The sequence below is a fragment of the Echiichthys vipera genome (genome assembly GCF_963691815.1).
Source record: "Echiichthys vipera genome assembly, chromosome: 11".
Lineage (NCBI taxonomy): Eukaryota > Metazoa > Chordata > Actinopteri > Perciformes > Trachinidae > Echiichthys > Echiichthys vipera.
In genome coordinates this window covers 27442303-27464005 of record NC_139836.1, presented here as the reverse complement: position 1 = coordinate 27464005, position 21703 = coordinate 27442303, and the positions used below count along the sequence as shown (strand labels likewise).

Genomic DNA, 21703 nt, shown 5'->3' with positions numbered 1-21703 from the left:
TGTGAGTGTACTCTTCTTCGAGTCCATGGCAGACGGCTATGAAACTTTAGGTCCACATACCGCCATCTACCGGACTGGAGTGTGTAGTACAGGCTGTAGTTTTACATTACGCTGTGAAAAAGAATATATGATACAAAAAACTACAAAAAATATATATTTTTCATATATTTATATAGATGCATTTATATATGTTAAAATTTTATTTATATATGTAAAACTAATATATATAAAAGGCTAAATGTACAGAAGCCCCAAAAGGTCATACATTACATATATTTTATTTCCTCTGTTTTTACCGTTCCCTCTCCGGGAACCATCACCTTATCGTGGTGGAGAGGTGTGTGTGTCCCTGTGAACCTGGGGGCTTTGTTGTCTGGAGCCTTGTGCTCCTGGTAGGGTCTCCCATGGCAGAATGGTCTCAGACGAGGGGCCGGACTAAGAATGGTTCACCATGACTCTATGCACAAACGAGGAAGAGGAAGAGAGACCCTGCCCGGAGGAAGCCCGGGGCCCCCGTCTGGAGCTAGGCCCAGACGGAGGACTTGCCGGTGAGCGCCTGGTGGCCGGGCCTGCCACAGAGCCCGGCTGGGCACAGCCCGAAAAAGTGACGTGGCACCTCCCTCCTCTCCATCCTGTGGGCCCACCAATCGCAGAAGGAACCGCTGGGGTCGGGTGCGCTGCTGCACCGGGCGGCACCAAGGTGCTTCTGGAAAACCCTTCGACACCTCAGGAGGGGGAAACGGGGAACTGTCCAAGCTGTTTACAGTAAGGACGGGATGCTGATGACCTCAGCCAATAAGGTAATCGTGCGGTGGAAGGAGCACTTTAAAGAACTCCTTAATCCGACTAACATGCCCTCTTTTGTAGAGGCAGAGCTGGAGACTGATGGGGTATTATTGTCAATATCTCTGGCGGAAGTCACTGAGGTAGTCAAACGACTCCACAGTGGCAAAGCCCCAGGGATTGATGAGATTCGTTGTTGCAGTCGCTCTACTGCACCGTTGTGACAAAAAGAGCGCTGAGCTGGAAGGCAAAGCTCTCGATCTACCAGTCAATCTTCGTTCCTACCCTCACCTATAGTCATGAAAGCTGGGTCATGACTGAAAGAACGAGGTCCCGGGTACAAGCGGCGAAAATGGGTTTTCTCAGGAGGGTGGCTGGAGTCTGCCTTAGAGATAGGGTGAGAAGTTCAGCGATCTGTGAGGAACTCGGAGTAGAGCCGCTGCTCCTTTGCATTGAAAGGAGCCAGTTGAGGTGGTTCGGGCATGTAGTAAGGATGCCCCCTGGGCGCCTCCCTAGGGAGGTGTTCCAGGCACGTCCAGCTGGGAGGAGGCCTCGGGGAAGACCCAGGACTAGGTGGAGGGATTATATCTCTACACTCAAACACTCAATATTATCTGGTTCTCATGAGAAAACAGATCAAAATTATCTGGTTATCACGAGAAAACGGATCAAAATTATCTTATCACAAGAAAACGGATCAAAATGATCTAGTTATCACGATAAAACGGTTCAAAATGATCTGGTCATCACGATAAAATGGATCAAAATGATCTGGTTATCACGATAAAATGGATCAAAATGATCTGGTTATCATGAGAAAACAGATCAAAATGATCTGTTATCACAAGAAAAAAAGATCAGAATGAACTTATCATGAGAAAACAGATCAAAATTATCTGGTTATCATGAGAAAACGGATCAAAGTTATCTGGTTATCACGAGAAAACAGATCAAAATGATCTGTTATCACGAGAAAACGGATCAAAATGATGTTATCACGAGAAAACGGATCAAAATGATCTGGTTATCAGGAGAAAACGGATCAAAATGATCTGGTTATCACAAGAAAACGGATCAAAATGATCTTATCACGAGAAAACGGATCAAAATGATCTGGTTATCACGAGAAAACGGATTAAAACGATCTGGTTATCACGAGAAAACGGATCAAAATGATCTGTTATCACGAGAAAACGGATCAAAATGATCTGGTTATCAGGAGAAAACGGAGGACATCAAATGTATGTAATGTATGGCCGTTTAGGGCTTCCGTATATGGCTAGGCTAAAATAATGGATCTAATTTTGCCCTGTGGATGGCAGCAATGTGCCCTTAGACACCCAGTCTTACGGAAGCCCAGTAGAAGAAGAGTCCGCAGAGATGTCGGTGTGTGGTGGTGTTATGAGGCTCCCGTTCAGGTGGCTCGGACTCACGTGTGTTCAGAGTGCCGTGGCTCCGCCGGCACCGTGTGCTGCTGGATATAACGTGACCAGAGGGCTGCAGTCAGCGGCGGGGAGCGGAACACCGGCCCGCAGCGGAACAAGCAGCGGGACGCGGCACGGCACAGGTCAGTGCTGCCTTTGGGTTCCTCTCACGGGGAAACATGAGGGAAACACACAGTAATAAGGTCAGCAGCGTGCTTCCTTCAGCCAGTGTTCTCAGGTGATCTGTATCTGGTCACATCATCAAGGTGTTGCGGCTTCAGTCGTCAGTCGTTACGATAACGTTCCAACAACCTCTCTGTGCGTTTCAAGCTTTACTTTCTGTTTTGGTTTCTGCTCAGATGAGCTGAGTACTCTAGGTCTGACAATACAGCCACGGATGTGTTATCAGATTATTATAGGTCTGATAATACAGCCACGGATGTGTTATTACATTATTATAGGTATGATAATACAGCCATGGATGTGTTATTACATTATTATAGGTCTGATAATACAGCCATGGATGTGTTATTACATTATTATAGGTCTGATAATACAGCCATGGATGTGTTATTACATTATTATAGGTCTGATAATACAGCCATGGATGTGTTATTACATTATTATAGGTCTGATAATACAGCCACGGATGTGTTATTACATTATTATAGGTCTGATAATACAGCCACGGATGTGTTATTACATTATTATAGGTATGATAATACAGCCATGGATGTGTTATTACATTATTATAGGTCTGATAATACAGCCATGGATGTGTTATTACATTATTATAGGTCTGACAATACAGCCACGGATGTGTTATTACATTATTATAGGTCTGACAATACAGCCACGGATGTGTTATTACATTATTATAGGTATGATAATACAGCCATGGATGTGTTATTACATTATTATAGGTCTGATAATACAGCCATGGATGTGTTATTACATTATTATAGGTCTGATAATACAGCCACGGATGTGTTATTACATTATTATAGGTCTGACAATACAGCCACGGATGTGTTATTACATTATTATAGGTCTGATAATACAGCCATGGATGTGTTATTACATTATTATAGGTCTGATAATACAGCCACGGATGTGTTATTACATTATTATAGGTCTGATAATACAGCCACGGATGTGTTATTACATTATTATAGGTCTGATAATACAGCCATAGATGTGTTATTACATTATTATAGGTCTGATAATACAGCCACGGATGTGTTATTACATTATTATAGGTCTGATAATACAGCCACAGACGTGTTATTACATTATTATAGGTCTGATAATACAGCCACGGATGTGTTATTACATTATTATAGGTCTGATAATACAGCCACGGATGTGTTATTACATTATTATAGGTCTGATAATACAGCCACGGATGTGTTATTACATTATTATAGGTCTGATAATATAGCCACGGATGTGTGATTACATTATTATAGGTCTGATAATACAGCCATGGATGTGTTATTACATTATTATAGGTCTGATAATACAGCCATGGATGTGTTATTACATTATTATAGGTCTGATAATACAGCCACGGATGTGTTATTACATTATTATAGGTCTGATAATACAGCCACGGATGTGTTATTACATTATTATAGGTCTGATTATACAGCCACGGATGTGTTATTACATTATTATAGGTCTGATAATACAGCCACGGATGTGTTATTACATTATTATAGGTCTGATAATACAGCCACGGACGTGTTATTACATTATTATAGGTCTGATAATACAGCCACGGATGTGTTATTACATTATTATAGGTCTGATTATACAGCCACGGATGTGTTATTACATTATTATAGGTCTGATAATACAGCCACGGATGTGTTATTACATTATTATAGGTCTGATAATACAGCCACGGATGTGTTATTACATTATTATAGGTCTGATAATACAGCCATGGATGTGTTATTACATTATTATAGGTCTGATAATACAGCCACGGATGTGTTATTACATTATTATAGGTCTGATAATACAGCCACGGATGTGTTATTACATTATTATAGGTCTGATAATACAGCCACGGATGTGTTATTACATTATTACAGGTCTGATAATACAGCCACGGATGTGTTATTACATTATTATAGGTCTGATAATACAGCCACAGATGTGTTATTACATTATTATAGGTCTGATAATACAGCCACGGATGTGTTATTACATTATTATAGCTCTGACAATACAGCCACGGATGTGTTATTACATTATTATAGGTCTGATAATACAGCCACGGATGTGTTATTACATTATTATAGGTCTGATAATACAGCCACGGATGTGTTATTACATTATTATAGGTCTGATAATACAGCCACGGATGTGTTATTACATTATTATAGGTCTGATAATACAGCCACGGATGTGTTATTACATTATTACAGGTCTGATAATACAGCCACGGATGTGTTATTACATTATTATAGGTCTGATAATACAGCCACAGATGTGTTATTACATTATTATAGGTCTGATAATACAGCCACGGATGTGTTATTACATTATTATAGGTCTGATAATACAGCCACGGATGTGTTATTACATTATTATAGGTCTGATAATACAGCCACGGATGTGTTATTACATTATTATAGGTCTGACAATACAGCCACGGATGTGTTATTACATTATTATAGGTCTGATAATACAGCCATGGATGTGTTATTACATTATTATAGGTCTGACAATACAGCCATGGATGTGTTATTACATTATTATAGGTCTGACAATACAGCCATGGATGTGTTATTACATTATTATAGGTCTGATAATACAGCCACGGATGTGTTATTACATTATTATAGGTCTGATAATACAGCCATGGATGTGTTATTACATTATTATAGGTCTGATAATACAGCCATGGATGTGTTATTACATTATTATAGGTCTGATAATACAGCCACGGATGTGTTATTACATTATTATAGGTCTGACAATACAGCCACGGATGTGTTATTACATTATTATAGGTCTGATAATACAGCCATGGATGTGTTATTACATTATTATAGGTCTGATAATACAGCCACGGATGTGTTATTACATTATTATAGGTCTGATAATACAGCCACAGACGTGTTATTACATTATTATAGGTCTGATAATACAGCCACGGATGTGTTATTACATTATTATAGGTCTGATAATACAGCCACGGATGTGTTATTACATTATTATAGGTCTGATAATATAGCCACGGATGTGTGATTACATTATTATAGGTCTGATAATACAGCCATGGATGTGTTATTACATTATTATAGGTCTGACAATACAGCCACGGATGTGTTATTACATTATTATAGGTCTGATAATACAGCCATGGATGTGTTATTACATTATTATAGGTCTGACAATACAGCCATGGATGTGTTATTACATTATTATAGGTCTGACAATACAGCCATGGATGTGTTATTACATTATTATAGGTCTGATAATACAGCCACGGATGTGTTATTACATTATTATAGGTCTGATAATACAGCCATGGATGTGTTATTACATTATTATAGGTCTGATAATACAGCCATGGATGTGTTATTACATTATTATAGGTCTGATAATACAGCCACGGATGTGTTATTACATTATTATAGGTCTGACAATACAGCCACGGATGTGTTATTACATTATTATAGGTCTGATAATACAGCCATGGATGTGTTATTACATTATTATAGGTCTGATAATACAGCCACGGATGTGTTATTACATTATTATAGGTCTGATAATACAGCCACAGACGTGTTATTACATTATTATAGGTCTGATAATACAGCCACGGATGTGTTATTACATTATTATAGGTCTGATAATACAGCCACGGATGTGTTATTACATTATTATAGGTCTGATAATATAGCCACGGATGTGTGATTACATTATTATAGGTCTGATAATACAGCCATGGATGTGTTATTACATTATTATAGGTCTGATAATACAGCCATGGATGTGTTATTACATTATTATAGGTCTGATAATACAGCCACGGATGTGTTATTACATTATTATAGCTCTGACAATACAGCCACGGATGTGTTATTACATTATTATAGGTCTGATAATACAGCCACGGATGTGTTATTACATTATTATAGGTCTGATAATACAGCCACGGATGTGTTATTACATTATTATAGGTCTGATAATACAGCCACGGATGTGTTATTACATTATTATAGGTCTGATAATACAGCCACGGATGTGTTATTACATTATTACAGGTCTGATAATACAGCCACGGATGTGTTATTACATTATTATAGGTCTGATAATACAGCCACAGATGTGTTATTACATTATTATAGGTCTGATAATACAGCCACGGATGTGTTATTACATTATTATAGGTCTGATAATACAGCCACGGATGTGTTATTACATTATTATAGGTCTGATAATACAGCCACGGATGTGTTATTACATTATTATAGGTCTGACAATACAGCCACGGATGTGTTATTACATTATTATAGGTCTGATAATACAGCCATGGATGTGTTATTACATTATTATAGGTCTGACAATACAGCCATGGATGTGTTATTACATTATTATAGGTCTGACAATACAGCCATGGATGTGTTATTACATTATTATAGGTCTGATAATACAGCCACGGATGTGTTATTACATTATTATAGGTCTGATAATACAGCCATGGATGTGTTATTACATTATTATAGGTCTGATAATACAGCCATGGATGTGTTATTACATTATTATAGGTCTGATAATACAGCCGGGGATGTGTTATTACATTATTATAGGTCTGACAATACAGCCACGGATGTGTTATTACATTATTATAGGTCTGATAATACAGCCATGGATGTGTTATTACATTATTATAGGTCTGATAATACAGCCACGGATGTGTTATTACATTATTATAGGTCTGATAATACAGCCACGGATGTGTTATTACATTATTATAGGTCTGATAATACAGCCATAGATGTGTTATTACATTATTATAGGTCTGATAATACAGCCACGGATGTGTTATTACATTATTATAGGTCTGATAATACAGCCACAGACGTGTTATTACATTATTATAGGTCTGATAATACAGCCACGGATGTGTTATTACATTATTATAGGTCTGATAATACAGCCACGGATGTGTTATTACATTATTATAGGTCTGATAATATAGCCACGGATGTGTGATTACATTATTATAGGTCTGATAATACAGCCATGGATGTGTTATTACATTATTATAGGTCTGATAATACAGCCATGGATGTGTTATTACATTATTATAGGTCTGATAATACAGCCACGGATGTGTTATTACATTATTATAGGTCTGATAATACAGCCACGGATGTGTTATTACATTATTATAGGTCTGATTATACAGCCACGGATGTGTTATTACATTATTATAGGTCTGATAATACAGCCACGGATGTGTTATTACATTATTATAGGTCTGATAATACAGCCACGGATGTGTTATTACATTATTATAGGTCTGATAATACAGCCACGGATGTGTTATTACATTATTATAGGTCTGATAATACAGCCACGGATGTGTTATTACATTATTATAGGTCTGATAATACAGCCACGGATGTGTTATTACATTATTATAGGTCTGATAATACAGCCACGGATGTGTTATTACATTATTATAGGTCTGATAATACAGCCATGGATGTGTTATTACATTATTATAGGTCTGATAATACAGCCACGGATGTGTTATTACATTATTATAGGTCTGATAATACAGCCACGGATGTGTTATTACATTATTATAGGTCTGATAATACAGCCACGGATGTGTTATTACATTATTATAGGTCTGATAATACAGCCACGGATGTGTTATTACATTATTATAGGTCTGATAATACAGCCACAGATGTGTTATTACATTATTATAGGTCTGATAATACAGCCACGGATGTGTTATTACATTATTATAGGTCTGACAATACAGCCACGGATGTGTTATTACATTATTATAGGTCTGATAATACAGCCACGGATGTGTTATTACATTATTATAGGTCTGATAATACAGCCACGGATGTGTTATTACATTATTATAGGTCTGATAATACAGCCACGGATGTGTTATTACATTATTATAGGTCTGACAATACAGCCACGGATGTGTTATTACATTATTATAGGTCTGACAATACAGCCACGGATGTGTTATTACATTATTATAGGTATGATAATACAGCCACGGATGTGTTATTACATTATTATAGGTCTGATAATACAGCCACAGATGTGTTATTACATTATTATAGGTCTGATAATACAGCCACGGATGTGTTATTACATTATTATAGCTCTGACAATACAGCCACGGATGTGTTATTACATTATTATAGGTCTGATAATACAGCCACGGATGTGTTATTACATTATTATAGGTCTGATAATACAGCCACGGATGTGTTATTACATTATTATAGGTCTGATAATACAGCCACGGATGTGTTATTACATTATTATAGGTCTGATAATACAGCCACGGATGTGTTATTACATTATTACAGGTCTGATAATACAGCCACGGATGTGTTATTACATTATTATAGGTCTGATAATACAGCCACAGATGTGTTATTACATTATTATAGGTCTGATAATACAGCCACGGATGTGTTATTACATTATTATAGGTCTGATAATACAGCCACGGATGTGTTATTACATTATTATAGGTCTGATAATACAGCCACGGATGTGTTATTACATTATTATAGGTCTGACAATACAGCCACGGATGTGTTATTACATTATTATAGGTCTGATAATACAGCCATGGATGTGTTATTACATTATTATAGGTCTGACAATACAGCCATGGATGTGTTATTACATTATTATAGGTCTGACAATACAGCCATGGATGTGTTATTACATTATTATAGGTCTGATAATACAGCCACGGATGTGTTATTACATTATTATAGGTCTGATAATACAGCCATGGATGTGTTATTACATTATTATAGGTCTGACAATACAGCCATGGATGTGTTATTACATTATTATAGGTCTGACAATACAGCCATGGATGTGTTATTACATTATTATAGGTCTGATAATACAGCCACGGATGTGTTATTACATTATTATAGGTCTGATAATACAGCCATGGATGTGTTATTACATTATTATAGGTCTGATAATACAGCCATGGATGTGTTATTACATTAGTTAGACATGTTTTTCATCCATAAGAAAGAGGTCAAATGACAATAACGTTGTTTTTTTAAAAACTCAGATCTTTTCACACAATAAGGAACACAGCACTGCTGCGTTGGAGAAATACCAGGCTCGACCCAGAAATCATATTTTGAAAGGCTTAACAGCCGGATAGGAGTGGATGTGATTTAGGAGACTCTGGAGGTGACGTATCACTCTGAATGGGTTTGGATCTCCGGTGATCAGCTGATCAGTGATCAGTGATACAGCAGTGTGTTCCTCCTCCAGAGAAACACAGGTGGCCCCTATGATTCACAACGTCAATGTGTGTGTGTGTGTGTGTGTGTGTGTGTGTGTGTGTGTGTGTGTGTGTGTGTGTGTGTGTGTGTGTGTGTGTGTGTGTGTGTGTGTGTGTGTGTGTGTGTATGTGTATGTGTATGTGTATGTGTGTGTGTGTGTGTATTTCAGAGGGTAACATACACCTGCAATTAAAGCTCACTGCAAAAGAGGCCGCTAGAAACAAGGTATTACAAATCTTACGGATTATGACTTTAAAGCTCTCATATTAAAGCAGCGTTACCTCACAATCATGATTTCCTTTTATGTTAGATGTCCTGGAATACAATGATACACATCACCACACCATTTCTTTGCTTCTATGACACACTACCGTGGGCTACCTGCTCTGCATTTGTAACATATTCCTGTCCCTGCGGCCTCGCTGTAACTGATCTGAGAGGGGCCAGCACTGGGAGTTGTGTCAAGTGAACTCTTGTCTCCCTTTTTTTGTCTTCCTTCCCAGGGAGGCTGGTACGGAATGGAGTTGATAAGAAACCAGTGGTGAGTCTCCCCGCGAGCATCTGTAATCTTTTTTTCCCCTGCACTCATTCCTCACAGTGCAGTACACACATGCTACACTCATAATATTGGCTGCAGTCTCTAGTGTGCTTTTCATTTGTTACCTATTTTACAGTGATGAAACACTCATTTCATGCTAAAACACAAGCTCATACCTCAGATTGTAATAATGTCCTTATGCTTCATCGTTTCTGTGGACCGGCCTGTTAACATCTGACTCCGTCACTGATTCCAGATCTGCATTGAGGGGAACATTGCCAGTGGGAAGACGACATGTCTGAAGTATTTCAGCAAAACCAGCAATATAGAGGTACAACAAAACTCCTTATAGGGCAAAGTTGTGCATAATTGTGAATGTGCTCCCACCAGGAAGTACCACACTAGTTGTTACTGAGCTATAACATGGCTGTATCACACAAGGGGCATGAGGATGCAGGTTGGATTGAGTGTTAACCCTCGTGATGTGTTAGGGCCTGATCACACTATCCTTTTGGCCGCGGCCAAAACCGGTTTTTCAGCTAAAGTCTAGTACCTTTAAGTAGTGTGAGCGCACCCGCTCCGCGCTCAACTGGGGCCAGCTGGGCCGCCACGGCCCGCTTGAAATAGGTGGGCTTTAGCGGAGCCGTTTGCACATGTACGAGCACGAGCGTGCGCACGTGTACGCGCACGAGCACGAGCCCTACGGCAGTAGCGTTATGTCCGCCTGTTCGGACATGTAAATAGAAGGAAGGACCATGCGCGGACATTTAACAACAACAACAATGGTGGTGAAAGGTTCACGTTGTGTTTACTGCAGATTTGGTCGGATGAAAATATTCAAAAACAGTCGACAAGACGCACAAAAACTCCGAGGTCTATGGAAAGATTTGTAAACAAAGCCACACACACGCGATCAATGCGTGTGACGTGTTACGGCTTGAAGGCGTATGGACAGCAAGAAGTATTGGCCGAGGCCCTGGTAGTGTGAGTACAAACGGGGCTGGGGCGCGGGGGGGAGAGGGAGGGGGGACAAGTACCCTAAAGTCCGGGTCGTGGTCCGGGAGGATAGTGTGATCACGCCCTAAAGCTGCCAACAACTTTTGGTGTTAGCGAGTCATATTGACCTTTGATTTAATTAAAAAATACCCAAAATACAATGACTATCATCCAATATTGTTTTTCACCTCATCACTAACTTATTATACAGTCATTTACATGTAAACACTGTTTTAAATGTTGTTTTTTTGACCCATCTTAAAATATACTACTCATTTTCAATTATAAAACTTTTTAAACGTTCACTTATTATATTGCCTTAAATTAAGACAATAGGTAATTATGTGATCAGACTATAACAGAGCCTCCATCTTGTCACGTTCACGGTCACTATAGAATACACGCCCTCTCAAATGGCCGTTTACTCGCCGTGTCTCCAGACTCTGGAGGTGATGTATCACTCTGAATGGGTTTGGATCTACGGTGATCAGCTGATCAGTGATCAGTGATACAGCAGTGTGTTCCTCCTCCAGAGAAATACAGGTGGCCCCTATGATTCACAACGTCAACGTGTGAGTGAGTGAGTGAGTGAGTGAGTGAGTGTGTGTGTGTGTGTGTGTGTGTGTGTGTGTGTGTGTGTGTGTGTGTGTGTGTGTGTGTGTGTGTGTGTGTGTGTGTGTGTGTGTGTGTGTGTGTGTGTGTGTGTGTGTGTGTGTGTGTGTGTGTGTGTGTGTGTGTGTGTGTGTGTGTGTGTGTGTGTGTGTGTGTGTGTGTGTGTTACTGAAAACATATTTTTGTGTGTTAAAAAAAAGTTGTTTCTGAGGGTATCATGAAGCCTTGTTCCGAAATATTAAAAAAGGGTAATTTTTACACATATACACACATTACAAGGGTTAAAAGCCTTCTAATAAAACAAGTATGTAGTGTTTTTACACCTTGTCCCTCATTGGCAGAATACTTTGAGTCACAATCCCTCCTTTGAAATGTTGGCAGTCAGAAAATCGCAATGAAAAGGAAAAAATGCAGAGTCCAAGTGCACATTTCTTATCACATTCAGATGGGAATTCTAAATCCAGTGTTTCAGCACAGCATGTTACTGTTACCCCAGACACTGGAAGAGTTCATTAACACTCTGGTCCCTTTTCTTGTTACAGGTCCTTACAGAACCAGTCGCCAAATGGAGGAATGTCCGTGGACAGAACCCTCTGGTATTGTACATGACAGTGTTGTTGTTGTCGTCATATTGACCTGACATCAGACTTTTGAAATCAGGTCATGCCTAACATGTAATGGTGCATTAGAATAGGACTTTTGAAATGAAACAAAAGTAAAGTAGAGGGGCTGCATTGTTTAAGTCGGGGACGGACAGACTACCTGGTTAGATGGAGGGAAGAGAGGAAAGGACCCTTTCCATTTCATCTACCCAGTTGATCCGGATATGGAGAAGGGTCTGGCCGCAGAGCTCCGGGCTCCGACCCGTCTCCTCCGTCGGACCCCTTGGGTCCCCTGCTTGGAGAAAGCGGTGACACCGGAAATTGTTTACATCAGGAGGATATGATAGATTACCCCATATTTTATTTATGAAGTTAGGACAACATACATAATATTATTATAACATAATAAGACATAATGTTATTATAATATAATAAGACATAATGTTGTTATAGTATAATAATACATAATATTACAATGGCGTTCAACACACTCATAAAGTCATTCTCTGATCTAGGACTGCATCCATTATTTTAGTAATCGACTATTCGATCCATTATGCCATCAATTAATGGGGTTAGCGGATAAGAAATAGTTCTTTAAGTGTAATACTAAACACAGCAGAGAAAATTAGACATTTATTACTAGGTCTAAATGACATTTACTTAGGGCGCACTCACTGAGCTTAAGGTTACCCTATACTCATTACTGCATTTCAATTTAAATGTATACATTATTAGTCTTGGACCAGTGCTTTTAAGGTTGCATTGGTACTTAAGTTACACCACCTGATATTTTGGTTTCAGCTGTATTTTATGCATCACTATAAGTTCTGTGCGTATATTCAAAAGTTTGATTGCAGTAAATAGGGTCAGTGGGTGTAGGGAAACCTGCATTCATTTAGGATAAGTAGTGGATAAGTAAACTGGGAGCTTGTGGTTGAGATGACGACATTGTGCTTTTATGATACGCTAAATAAACTTCATAATGCACACACTGCACAAAGTTTTCCTTAAAGGTATGGAGAATGAGCAGAACACCGCCATCTAGTGTCTTAAGATCAAAGTCGCAACAACAAAAAATAATTCCAGCAGTCGTGTTGCCAGGTTTGTTGCCCTGTAGTCTACAGGAGACCAGAGTCTGTTTGAGACTGTTTGAACCCTTCCCCTCCAGCAAATCACACCATAAAAAAAGGATTACAGAGGAGTTTGACTGACCGTTAGCTTTAGCGTTAGCCAGTGTTCCAGCTAAGTAACGATGAAAGTGATGTTAGCGATCAAGGAGAAACGTAGCCATTTGGGCGTGCGTTTGAATGGCGTTTCTCTTCTTTCTCTCAGTCCATGGAGTGAATGCTTGGCCTTTATTGACTCTGGCTAGCCAGTTAGCTTGCTTATTCGCCCCCGCTTCATACTAAGTTATATTGGTTACCACCACAAAGTGTTGCGGCTATTTCATTAGAATGAAATGCTTTAGTGACTAAAAGTCGCAACTCGTCTTTAAAACATTATTACTAAGATTTCCCTCTGCAGTAAAGACTACAACTCCCATGATCCCATGCATGCTACCTCATGACAGCGACCGCTAGTGGTGATTTTCCATCATGGGTCTTGGGGCTGGAGATGAGTCCCAGCGCTGGAGGGCCTACACCTGGTGCTTTGCAGCGGGGCACTATTGTGTGGGGACCATGATTATCCACCTCACACCTTGTAGATCTGCGTCCAGCAGTGTAGTTGATGTTCTCTGCGTCTGCCATGGTGGTTGTTTCAGCTGTTTGAACCTGTCCCTGCAGGCTCTCATGTACCAGGATCCTGAGCGCTGGGGCATCACACTGCAGACATATGTCCAACTCACCATGCTGGATAGACACCTGTCAGCCATAGTAAGTGCACCGTTAGCTCTTATTGTGTACTAGTGGATACACACCCTGTCAACCTGCAGCGCTGACAAACACACTGGTAGCTGTTGATTGGTGGTTCAAACATATGACCTTATCAGGAAGTCAGCGTTTGTAATTGAAAGTTTCTTGTTGGTTCCAGTCAGCCCCTGTCAGGATGATGGAGAGGTCCATCTTCAGTGCCAAGTACATCTTTGTGGAGAATCTCTTCAGAAGGTATCTGTGGTTTAAGAAACTTCCATACCTGGATCAGACCAAGAGACTCGAGGTCTAGATGTGTAAATGTCTAGATCCATACAGCACAGTTTCAGATCAACTCTCACGCTGGTTTGATGGATTCGTTTGCAGAACCGTTTAAAGGTTGAATATGGAGAATGAGCAGAACATCACCATCTAGAGTCTCAAGATCGTAGTCGCAACAACAAAAAATAATTCCACATGTCAAGTTGCCAGGTTTGTCAGACCCGGCCCAGTAGCCTACAGGAGACCGGAGTCTGTTTGAGCCTGTTTGAACCCATCTACTCTGACAAATTGCACCATAAAAACAAGTATTAGAGGAGATTGACTGACAGTTAGCATTAGCCGTTAGCATTATCTGTTCTAGCTAAGTAAAGATGAAAGTGATGTTAGCGATCAAGGAGAAGCGTAGCCATGTGGGCGTGCGTTTGAATGGCAAAGTTCATTTCACCCTGTGCCCACCTACAGTAGCTGCACCCAACAACAGACAGCCCTGGCAACCAGCAACGCCCAACGCTATTGGCTGCTACAATGGAAACACAACGGGACAGAAAGTCATTGTCAAACCCATCAAAAAATGTGTTAAATATTAATTCAGACTAAATACATATTTTTTATGGAAAAGCATATTTTCATTCTGTACCCTTCAAAACGTCCCTGTGGGTGTATTAATATTAGTATATATATTTTTTTAATATAGCTTTAATAAAGATTCTTCATATTCAACCTTTAAGCTTTTTGTCTCCATTAGATACCTCTTAGAGCTGGGATGTTCTCCGTCAGGTGTTTCCTAGGAAACAACATATTGGGGGTGGGAAATATCAATAAAATCTTCTATCATAGTATACAGATTATACCTGACAAATAAAGGTGCTAGCATTGACCAACATTACCTAGTAAAGCCACAATTATTAAAGCATATAAACAGCAGATGCTATTGTGACAGCATACTGACATGGCAAATGCTGATAATGTCCTGTTTGTAGATTTACTTGTGTGTGTGTGTTGTTTCAGTGGGAAAATGCCAGAGGTGGACTATGCTGTCCTGAGTGAGTGGTTTGATTGGATCACAACTAACATTTCTATTCCTGTGGATCTGATTGGTGAGAATACACAAAGCAGAGACACAACACACACAATAAATGAAGATACGATTCCTGACAGACATTCGTAGAGAATACAGTTACATTCTAATATGAAGACTTATGAACAGCAAACCTCTGCAGCAGCATGAGAAGAGTCCTGACACAGAAAACAAAGCACCAATGGGCTCCTTCCTTTGGGATTGACTTTGGTAATCCACTTGAATGGACTTTACTATGAGAGGAGCTGGTACAGGGGCCAGTAGGTAAGACTTTAAAACACTCTTTTAATAAACTCTGGCTTTACTAACTACGTTGTTGGTGCTTTGTTTTCTGTGTAAGGACTCTTCTCATGCTGCTGCAGAGGTTTGCTGTTATTTTGAACAGTATTAGTGGTTAAAAAAGACGTTTGAATGCCTTCACCGTACTGCCCCGAGCTAATCAGTGTTAGCCACGTCCGGCTGTTAGCGACTCTCTGATTTCTCCGTTAATTGTTCATACAGGTAAAAAAACTGTCTCGATGGCTTATTTGATGTATGAAAGTGCCGAAAAAGACCATGGGATGATTTTGTGCCTGAATTACACTTTAATGGGATGCTCTCTTCTTAGGTGCTGATTGGTTGCATTCAGTCTGACTCAAGTGGATGTTGGCCAACATACATTTTCTTTATTATTTAAATTTTTCATATACAATATATTCTGACCCAAGGCAGACTGCGGACGTCTCAGTGAAATAATTCAATCAGTGCGCCTGCTATTGTGCCTTTCTAAAACAGCAGACCAGATTTTACTGCGCATGTGTTGTACCCCGGACATGCAGTATGAGGCAATATGGTGCTGTGACTGCACCTTTGACCCTCCTTGGCAGATGCCTGAAAGGGTATAGCCAATCAGAGCAATGTCCACATGTCCACCGAGTCTGTTTCTGCTCTCCTGTGCATCATCAGGACCCATGTTGGAAATCATAAGTGACTTACAAACGTTTCTTAGAAGAATTCCTTTATTCGTCCCGCAATGGGGAAATTCAATTGTCACTCTATTTTTTCATTTTACACACACACACACACACACACACACACACACACAGGCCCGAAATAAACACACACACACACATGCAGACAGGACCTATATACATGCAACTAATGGAGAGATGTTAGAGCGCGGGGGCTGCCAGTGACCTGTGCCCTGAGCAGTTGGGGTTTGGTGCCTTGCTCAGCACCTCCCAGGAGATGAATTGGCACCTCTCCAGCTACCAGTCCACGCTCCATTCATGGTCCAAACAGGGACTCGAACCAGCGACCCTACGGTTCACAGCCAAGTCACCTATGGACTGAGCTACTGCCGCCCCCTTATGCAGCACTTTTAAGTCAGTCAGGCACTGAAAGCAGGATAAACACTGTCTAACATGATGTTCTGTGACCGTTTCCTCTGCCCTCAGTCTATCTGCAGACGTCTCCTCAGACCTGCCATGAGAGGTTAAAACAGAGATGCAGAGAGGAGGAGAAAGTCATTCCATTGGTGAGGATGTACATTCAAACATAGGATTTCATTTCATCTCACAGAACAAATGTCCACCAACTTAAAGTTGTACTCCATTAGATTTGAGATACCTTGTTTCTAACGTCCGTCTGTGGCAGTAAGATGTAGATGCAGAAGAGCCTGTTCTTTCAGAGCCTCCATCTTGTCACGTTCACGGTCACTATAGAATACACGCCCTCTCAAATGGCCGTTCACTCGCCGTGTTTCCATGACAAAAAAAAGGCCCCAAAGGGATTTAGGAGACTCTGGAGGTGATGTATCACTCTGAATGGGTTTGGATCTACGGTGATTGGCTGATCAGTGTTCAGTGATACAGCAGTGTGTTCCTTCTCCAGAGAAACACAGGTGGCCCCTATGATTCACAACGTCAGCGTGTGTGTACGTGTGTGTGTGTGTGTGTGTGTGTGTGTGTGTGTGTGTGTGTGTGTGTGTGTGTGTGTGTGTGTGTGTGTGTGTGTGTGTGTGTGTGTGTGTGTGTGTGTGTGTGTGTGTGTGTGTGTGTGTGTGTGTGTGTGTGTGTGTGTGTGTGTGTGTGTGTGTGTGTGTGTGTGTGTGTGTGTGTGTGTGTGTGTGTGTGTGTGCCTCATTCACCTATTCGCCTATGTATTTTTTTGCTCTTATGTAAACTTTATTAAAGCACATTCACCTCTCTACTTCCAGTCCATCCCCTACATGTTCCCCTCGTAAGTACACACACACATACTCTTGCGCACACACACACACACACACACACATGTTCCTATTACACTTCTGCCCTTACTACAAGCCTGACTCAGAAGTGTGAAGTTCTCGATTTTTGCGTTAGTGAGGATCTGGGCCGACAGACCAACCGCTGTCAGCAGCGTCACTAGAGAGGGAATGTCTCCACAGACACACGGATGTGAATACTCAGCAAAAAGACAAGACAATGAGAAAGACGATTAAAAACCAAAATTAAAAGACAATGAACTAGATGTGAATCTTATGGAGTACAACTTTAAAGAGAAAGTAAAGGGTTTTTCGAGGGTGTGAAGATTAACTTTTTGTGAATTGGTCACTATTGGGCCATCTGTCTACTAGGAGTATCTGGATTCCATCAACCAGCTGTATGAGGACTGGCTCATCAGGCGTAACTCCTCCCCACTCCCTGCTCCGGTTCTGGTGTGTGTCCACTCACGTCCTGGCAGCTCTTGTCTGTGGTTTGTGTAGATATTGTACAGGTAGTTCAAACAACCACGCAGATGAACTCTTTTCTGCTGACTGGTGGTATTCCCAGCTATGACCGAATGCATCTCTGCTTTATCTCTCCTGTCAGTTGTTGCATGTCCTGGCATCGTAGCGAGCTTCAAATATTTTCTGTTTGCCTCCTGCAGCAAATGCTTAACCTGACTCCTCCAGATGGGTTGAGTCTCATTTTCTCAGCAAATCCATCTGGGAACTCTGGTTTGGAGATCTTTTGGTAAGGGGCGAATTAACTGGTTGCTGATTGGATAAACCATCTGTCTGTCACCAACATAAGGGCCAAATCAACCAATCAGATCAAGGCAAAGCTCAGAAAGTAAACAACATGTGGGTAAAGGATATTTTCCGTTTGTGTAACGTGAATTTAAGGATAAAAGGCCCAATTTCAGGAGCCCGGTCCATATTCAACAGAAGGATCCAGAGAAAAAAGAGTTAGTGAGCAGCTGCTCATCTCATCTGTGGAAGCCTCCATGTTGTTTACACTCAACAGTCTCTTCTCGTTTCACTTAAATCCACCTCTAAACCAACGCTCATTGGTTCGGTCGCCTGAAAAACCTCTCCAAATTTTCTCCATCGCACGTTACCAGACTGATCTGAGAGTAAAATACAATGGAGCTCAGAGATCAGGATGGACTCACAAGGCTAGTCATTCTGAATTATGTATGTGTGTATTTGTGTGTGTGTGTGCAGGTAATTCCTGCTGACCATGACCTTCAGAAGATGCTGCACCAGTACGAAGAGAACCGCGATAAGATCCTAGCAGCCTGCTCTCTCTGACACCCAATCACATCCACACACAGACTCTCAGACTCTTTTTTTTTTTTAGAAATGTGACAACTGATTTCTCTCCATGGGACAACTCTGTAGTTCAGCCATTATGTGTTCATAAGGGCTGATGCTCACATTTTAAGGATCCTTACCAAAAATGTAGATAAGTCATCTTCTATGCTTCAGAAATAACTCCAGACCCAGTCAAATCCCTGACCCTCAGCTCTTCATTTACTTTGGTTTGGGTTTGTAGAGCTCCTCACTGTCACCTCTGACTGTGAGGAATCTTCTCGTTCAGTTCATTCGCATTAGTTTGCTTCTCATCTCGCAGTGTATTGTAATGCACTTGAAGTTTATCCTCACAATTGACATTTTGCAGTGAGCCAGATATTTATGGTAAATGGACTTGTACTTATAAAGCTCCTTTCTAGTCTTCTGACTACTCAAGGTGCTTTCACACTACTTGTCACATCTACATACTATCTAATCTAACCATTCACACCATATTTACACACCCATGCACAGCACAGGGAGCAATTCGGGGTTCAGTCTCTTGCCCAAGGACACTTCGACATGTGGACCGGGGGAGCTGGGGATCGAACCACCGATCATTGAGCTACTGCCGCCCATATTTATAATGCGTGTCTGGCTTTTTAACCTGAGTGAGTCTGAACACAGGATGGAGTCAAAGCAGATTGCAGTTGTTCACAAGGGGACCCTCAGGTACATCAGGTGTCAGTGACACACACATCCACCATTCCACCTGCTACACAATAAATGTATATATATACTTAATGAAGACCATGTGGGCTTGAAATGTTTCCGTGCAATTCTTTTAATGTAAGACCATCTTGTACATATTTTGTCATATTAATAAATATGTTGTGTAATCCCAATTTGGGTCGGAAGCATATTATGCTCCTGCGTGTTGGTCAGATATGTTAGTTGGTGGAGTTGGTCAGAAAACACATCAGATGCTTCGTTATTGTGGCATATGATTACTGATCATTAAATAATCACACAACTAAATATACTGGATAACACTGTCACACATTAACACAGCTCCACAGAGCTTTTATTTTGAAGTGTAGGTTTGTTCTCATCCGAGCACACGTTGTCATTGTTCTGTTAAAGAAAGCAACAATGATCGGTCACAGATCATTTCATTTCTTTGATCAGGAGTTGGATTTCTTTTGGACCGAACTGACACATTTAAAGACCTTAGTTTATTTATTATTATTCATATACATTCGAAATTTGAAGTTTATTTCAGGCTGACTTTCAACAACAAAAACATATTAACACATCACATATATCACATCCATCAACGACCTGAAACAGGTGGAGGCTGAAGCTCTCGCTTATGCCTATACCCTTTTTAAACACATCAAGTAGGAAAATACATATATTATACACACACACACACACACTCTCTTTTTTAAATAACTTGCATAAGAGTAAGACTAATTGTAAATAAAAATAAACACGTCTTACAAAACGATCATGTGTGAAAGAGAAGTTGCACAATGACACTCAAAACAAACATCTTATCCTTTACTTTCTGCTCAAACATTTTCATATTGTTTCAGTATATTATTTTTACAGTTTTGAAAACTTACTAAGTGCACAACATGTCCTTAATTCCTCAGTGCAATTGACATAAAATTACAATTTTGCAATGGTCCTCACTAAACATTTATAGAACACAGTTACCTCTTAAATCATGTTGGTATTCTCTTATTGCCCAGAGGTTTTCTTCTCCTCCTCACCAAAACGTTCAGCGGCGATGTTGACAATGATCGTTGTCATGGCCTGAGGTTTCTGACCGGCCTCTCCCTTAGCCATTGCCTCCAGGATTTGGTCGACATCGTCATTGAACTGACTCCATAGTGTCGACATGGTAGCTGCGGGCCATTTGTTCCGCCTCCTGTCTGACTTCATGCTCAGGGAATTGGTCGCAAACACTTGGAGGTTCCGGCACTGTTGGGTGACTCCGGGCCTGGCTCCTCCTGCGACTCACCAGGTTGGGCGCCTGTGCGTCGTGTTGCTCCCGCTCCCACCGAGCACTTCATCTTTGCTTGGTGGATCTTCAAGCCATGGATGTTTTTGCATACATCCATGGCAAAAACAATTCTGGGATACTTTCTGGTAATATGATCATTAATATTATATAAAATATTCACTGTTGAAAAATTAGTTTTTATAAGTTGTATTTCTAGTAGAATTACACCTTTTATTGCTACTATTCATATAATTATATCATAGTCACCATCATAATTAGAATTCTTCATATTTCTATTGTATTACCTGCCATTATTTCTGCTATTCATGTCATTATAGTATATTAACTGCCATAACTTGATTTTCATATTTATATTATTACTCAGTGGTGATTGCTCTCAGACTGTAAGGGAAGCTCATCTTCCCCTAAAAGTCACCAAAAAAATAAATAAAGCAACCAG

General features: G+C 40.2%; 1 protein-coding gene across 1 annotated transcript; it reads left to right on the top strand.

The window, feature by feature from the left end:
- Positions 1 to 2163: 2163 nt before the first annotated feature.
- On the top strand, positions 2164 to 19996 carry tk2 (thymidine kinase 2; the record flags this gene model as incomplete). The annotated part of the gene is made up of 10 exons (XM_083922487.1): positions 2164 to 2350; positions 10258 to 10295; positions 10549 to 10623; positions 12443 to 12496; positions 14290 to 14379; positions 14537 to 14610; positions 15646 to 15734; positions 17152 to 17231; positions 18312 to 18392; positions 19164 to 19996. The coding sequence occupies 10 exons, from the start codon at positions 2164 to 2166 to the stop codon at positions 19248 to 19250; spliced, it is 855 nt and encodes a 284-aa protein (XP_083778613.1). The 3' UTR covers positions 19251 to 19996.
- Between the last annotated feature and the right edge of the window lie 1707 nt (positions 19997 to 21703).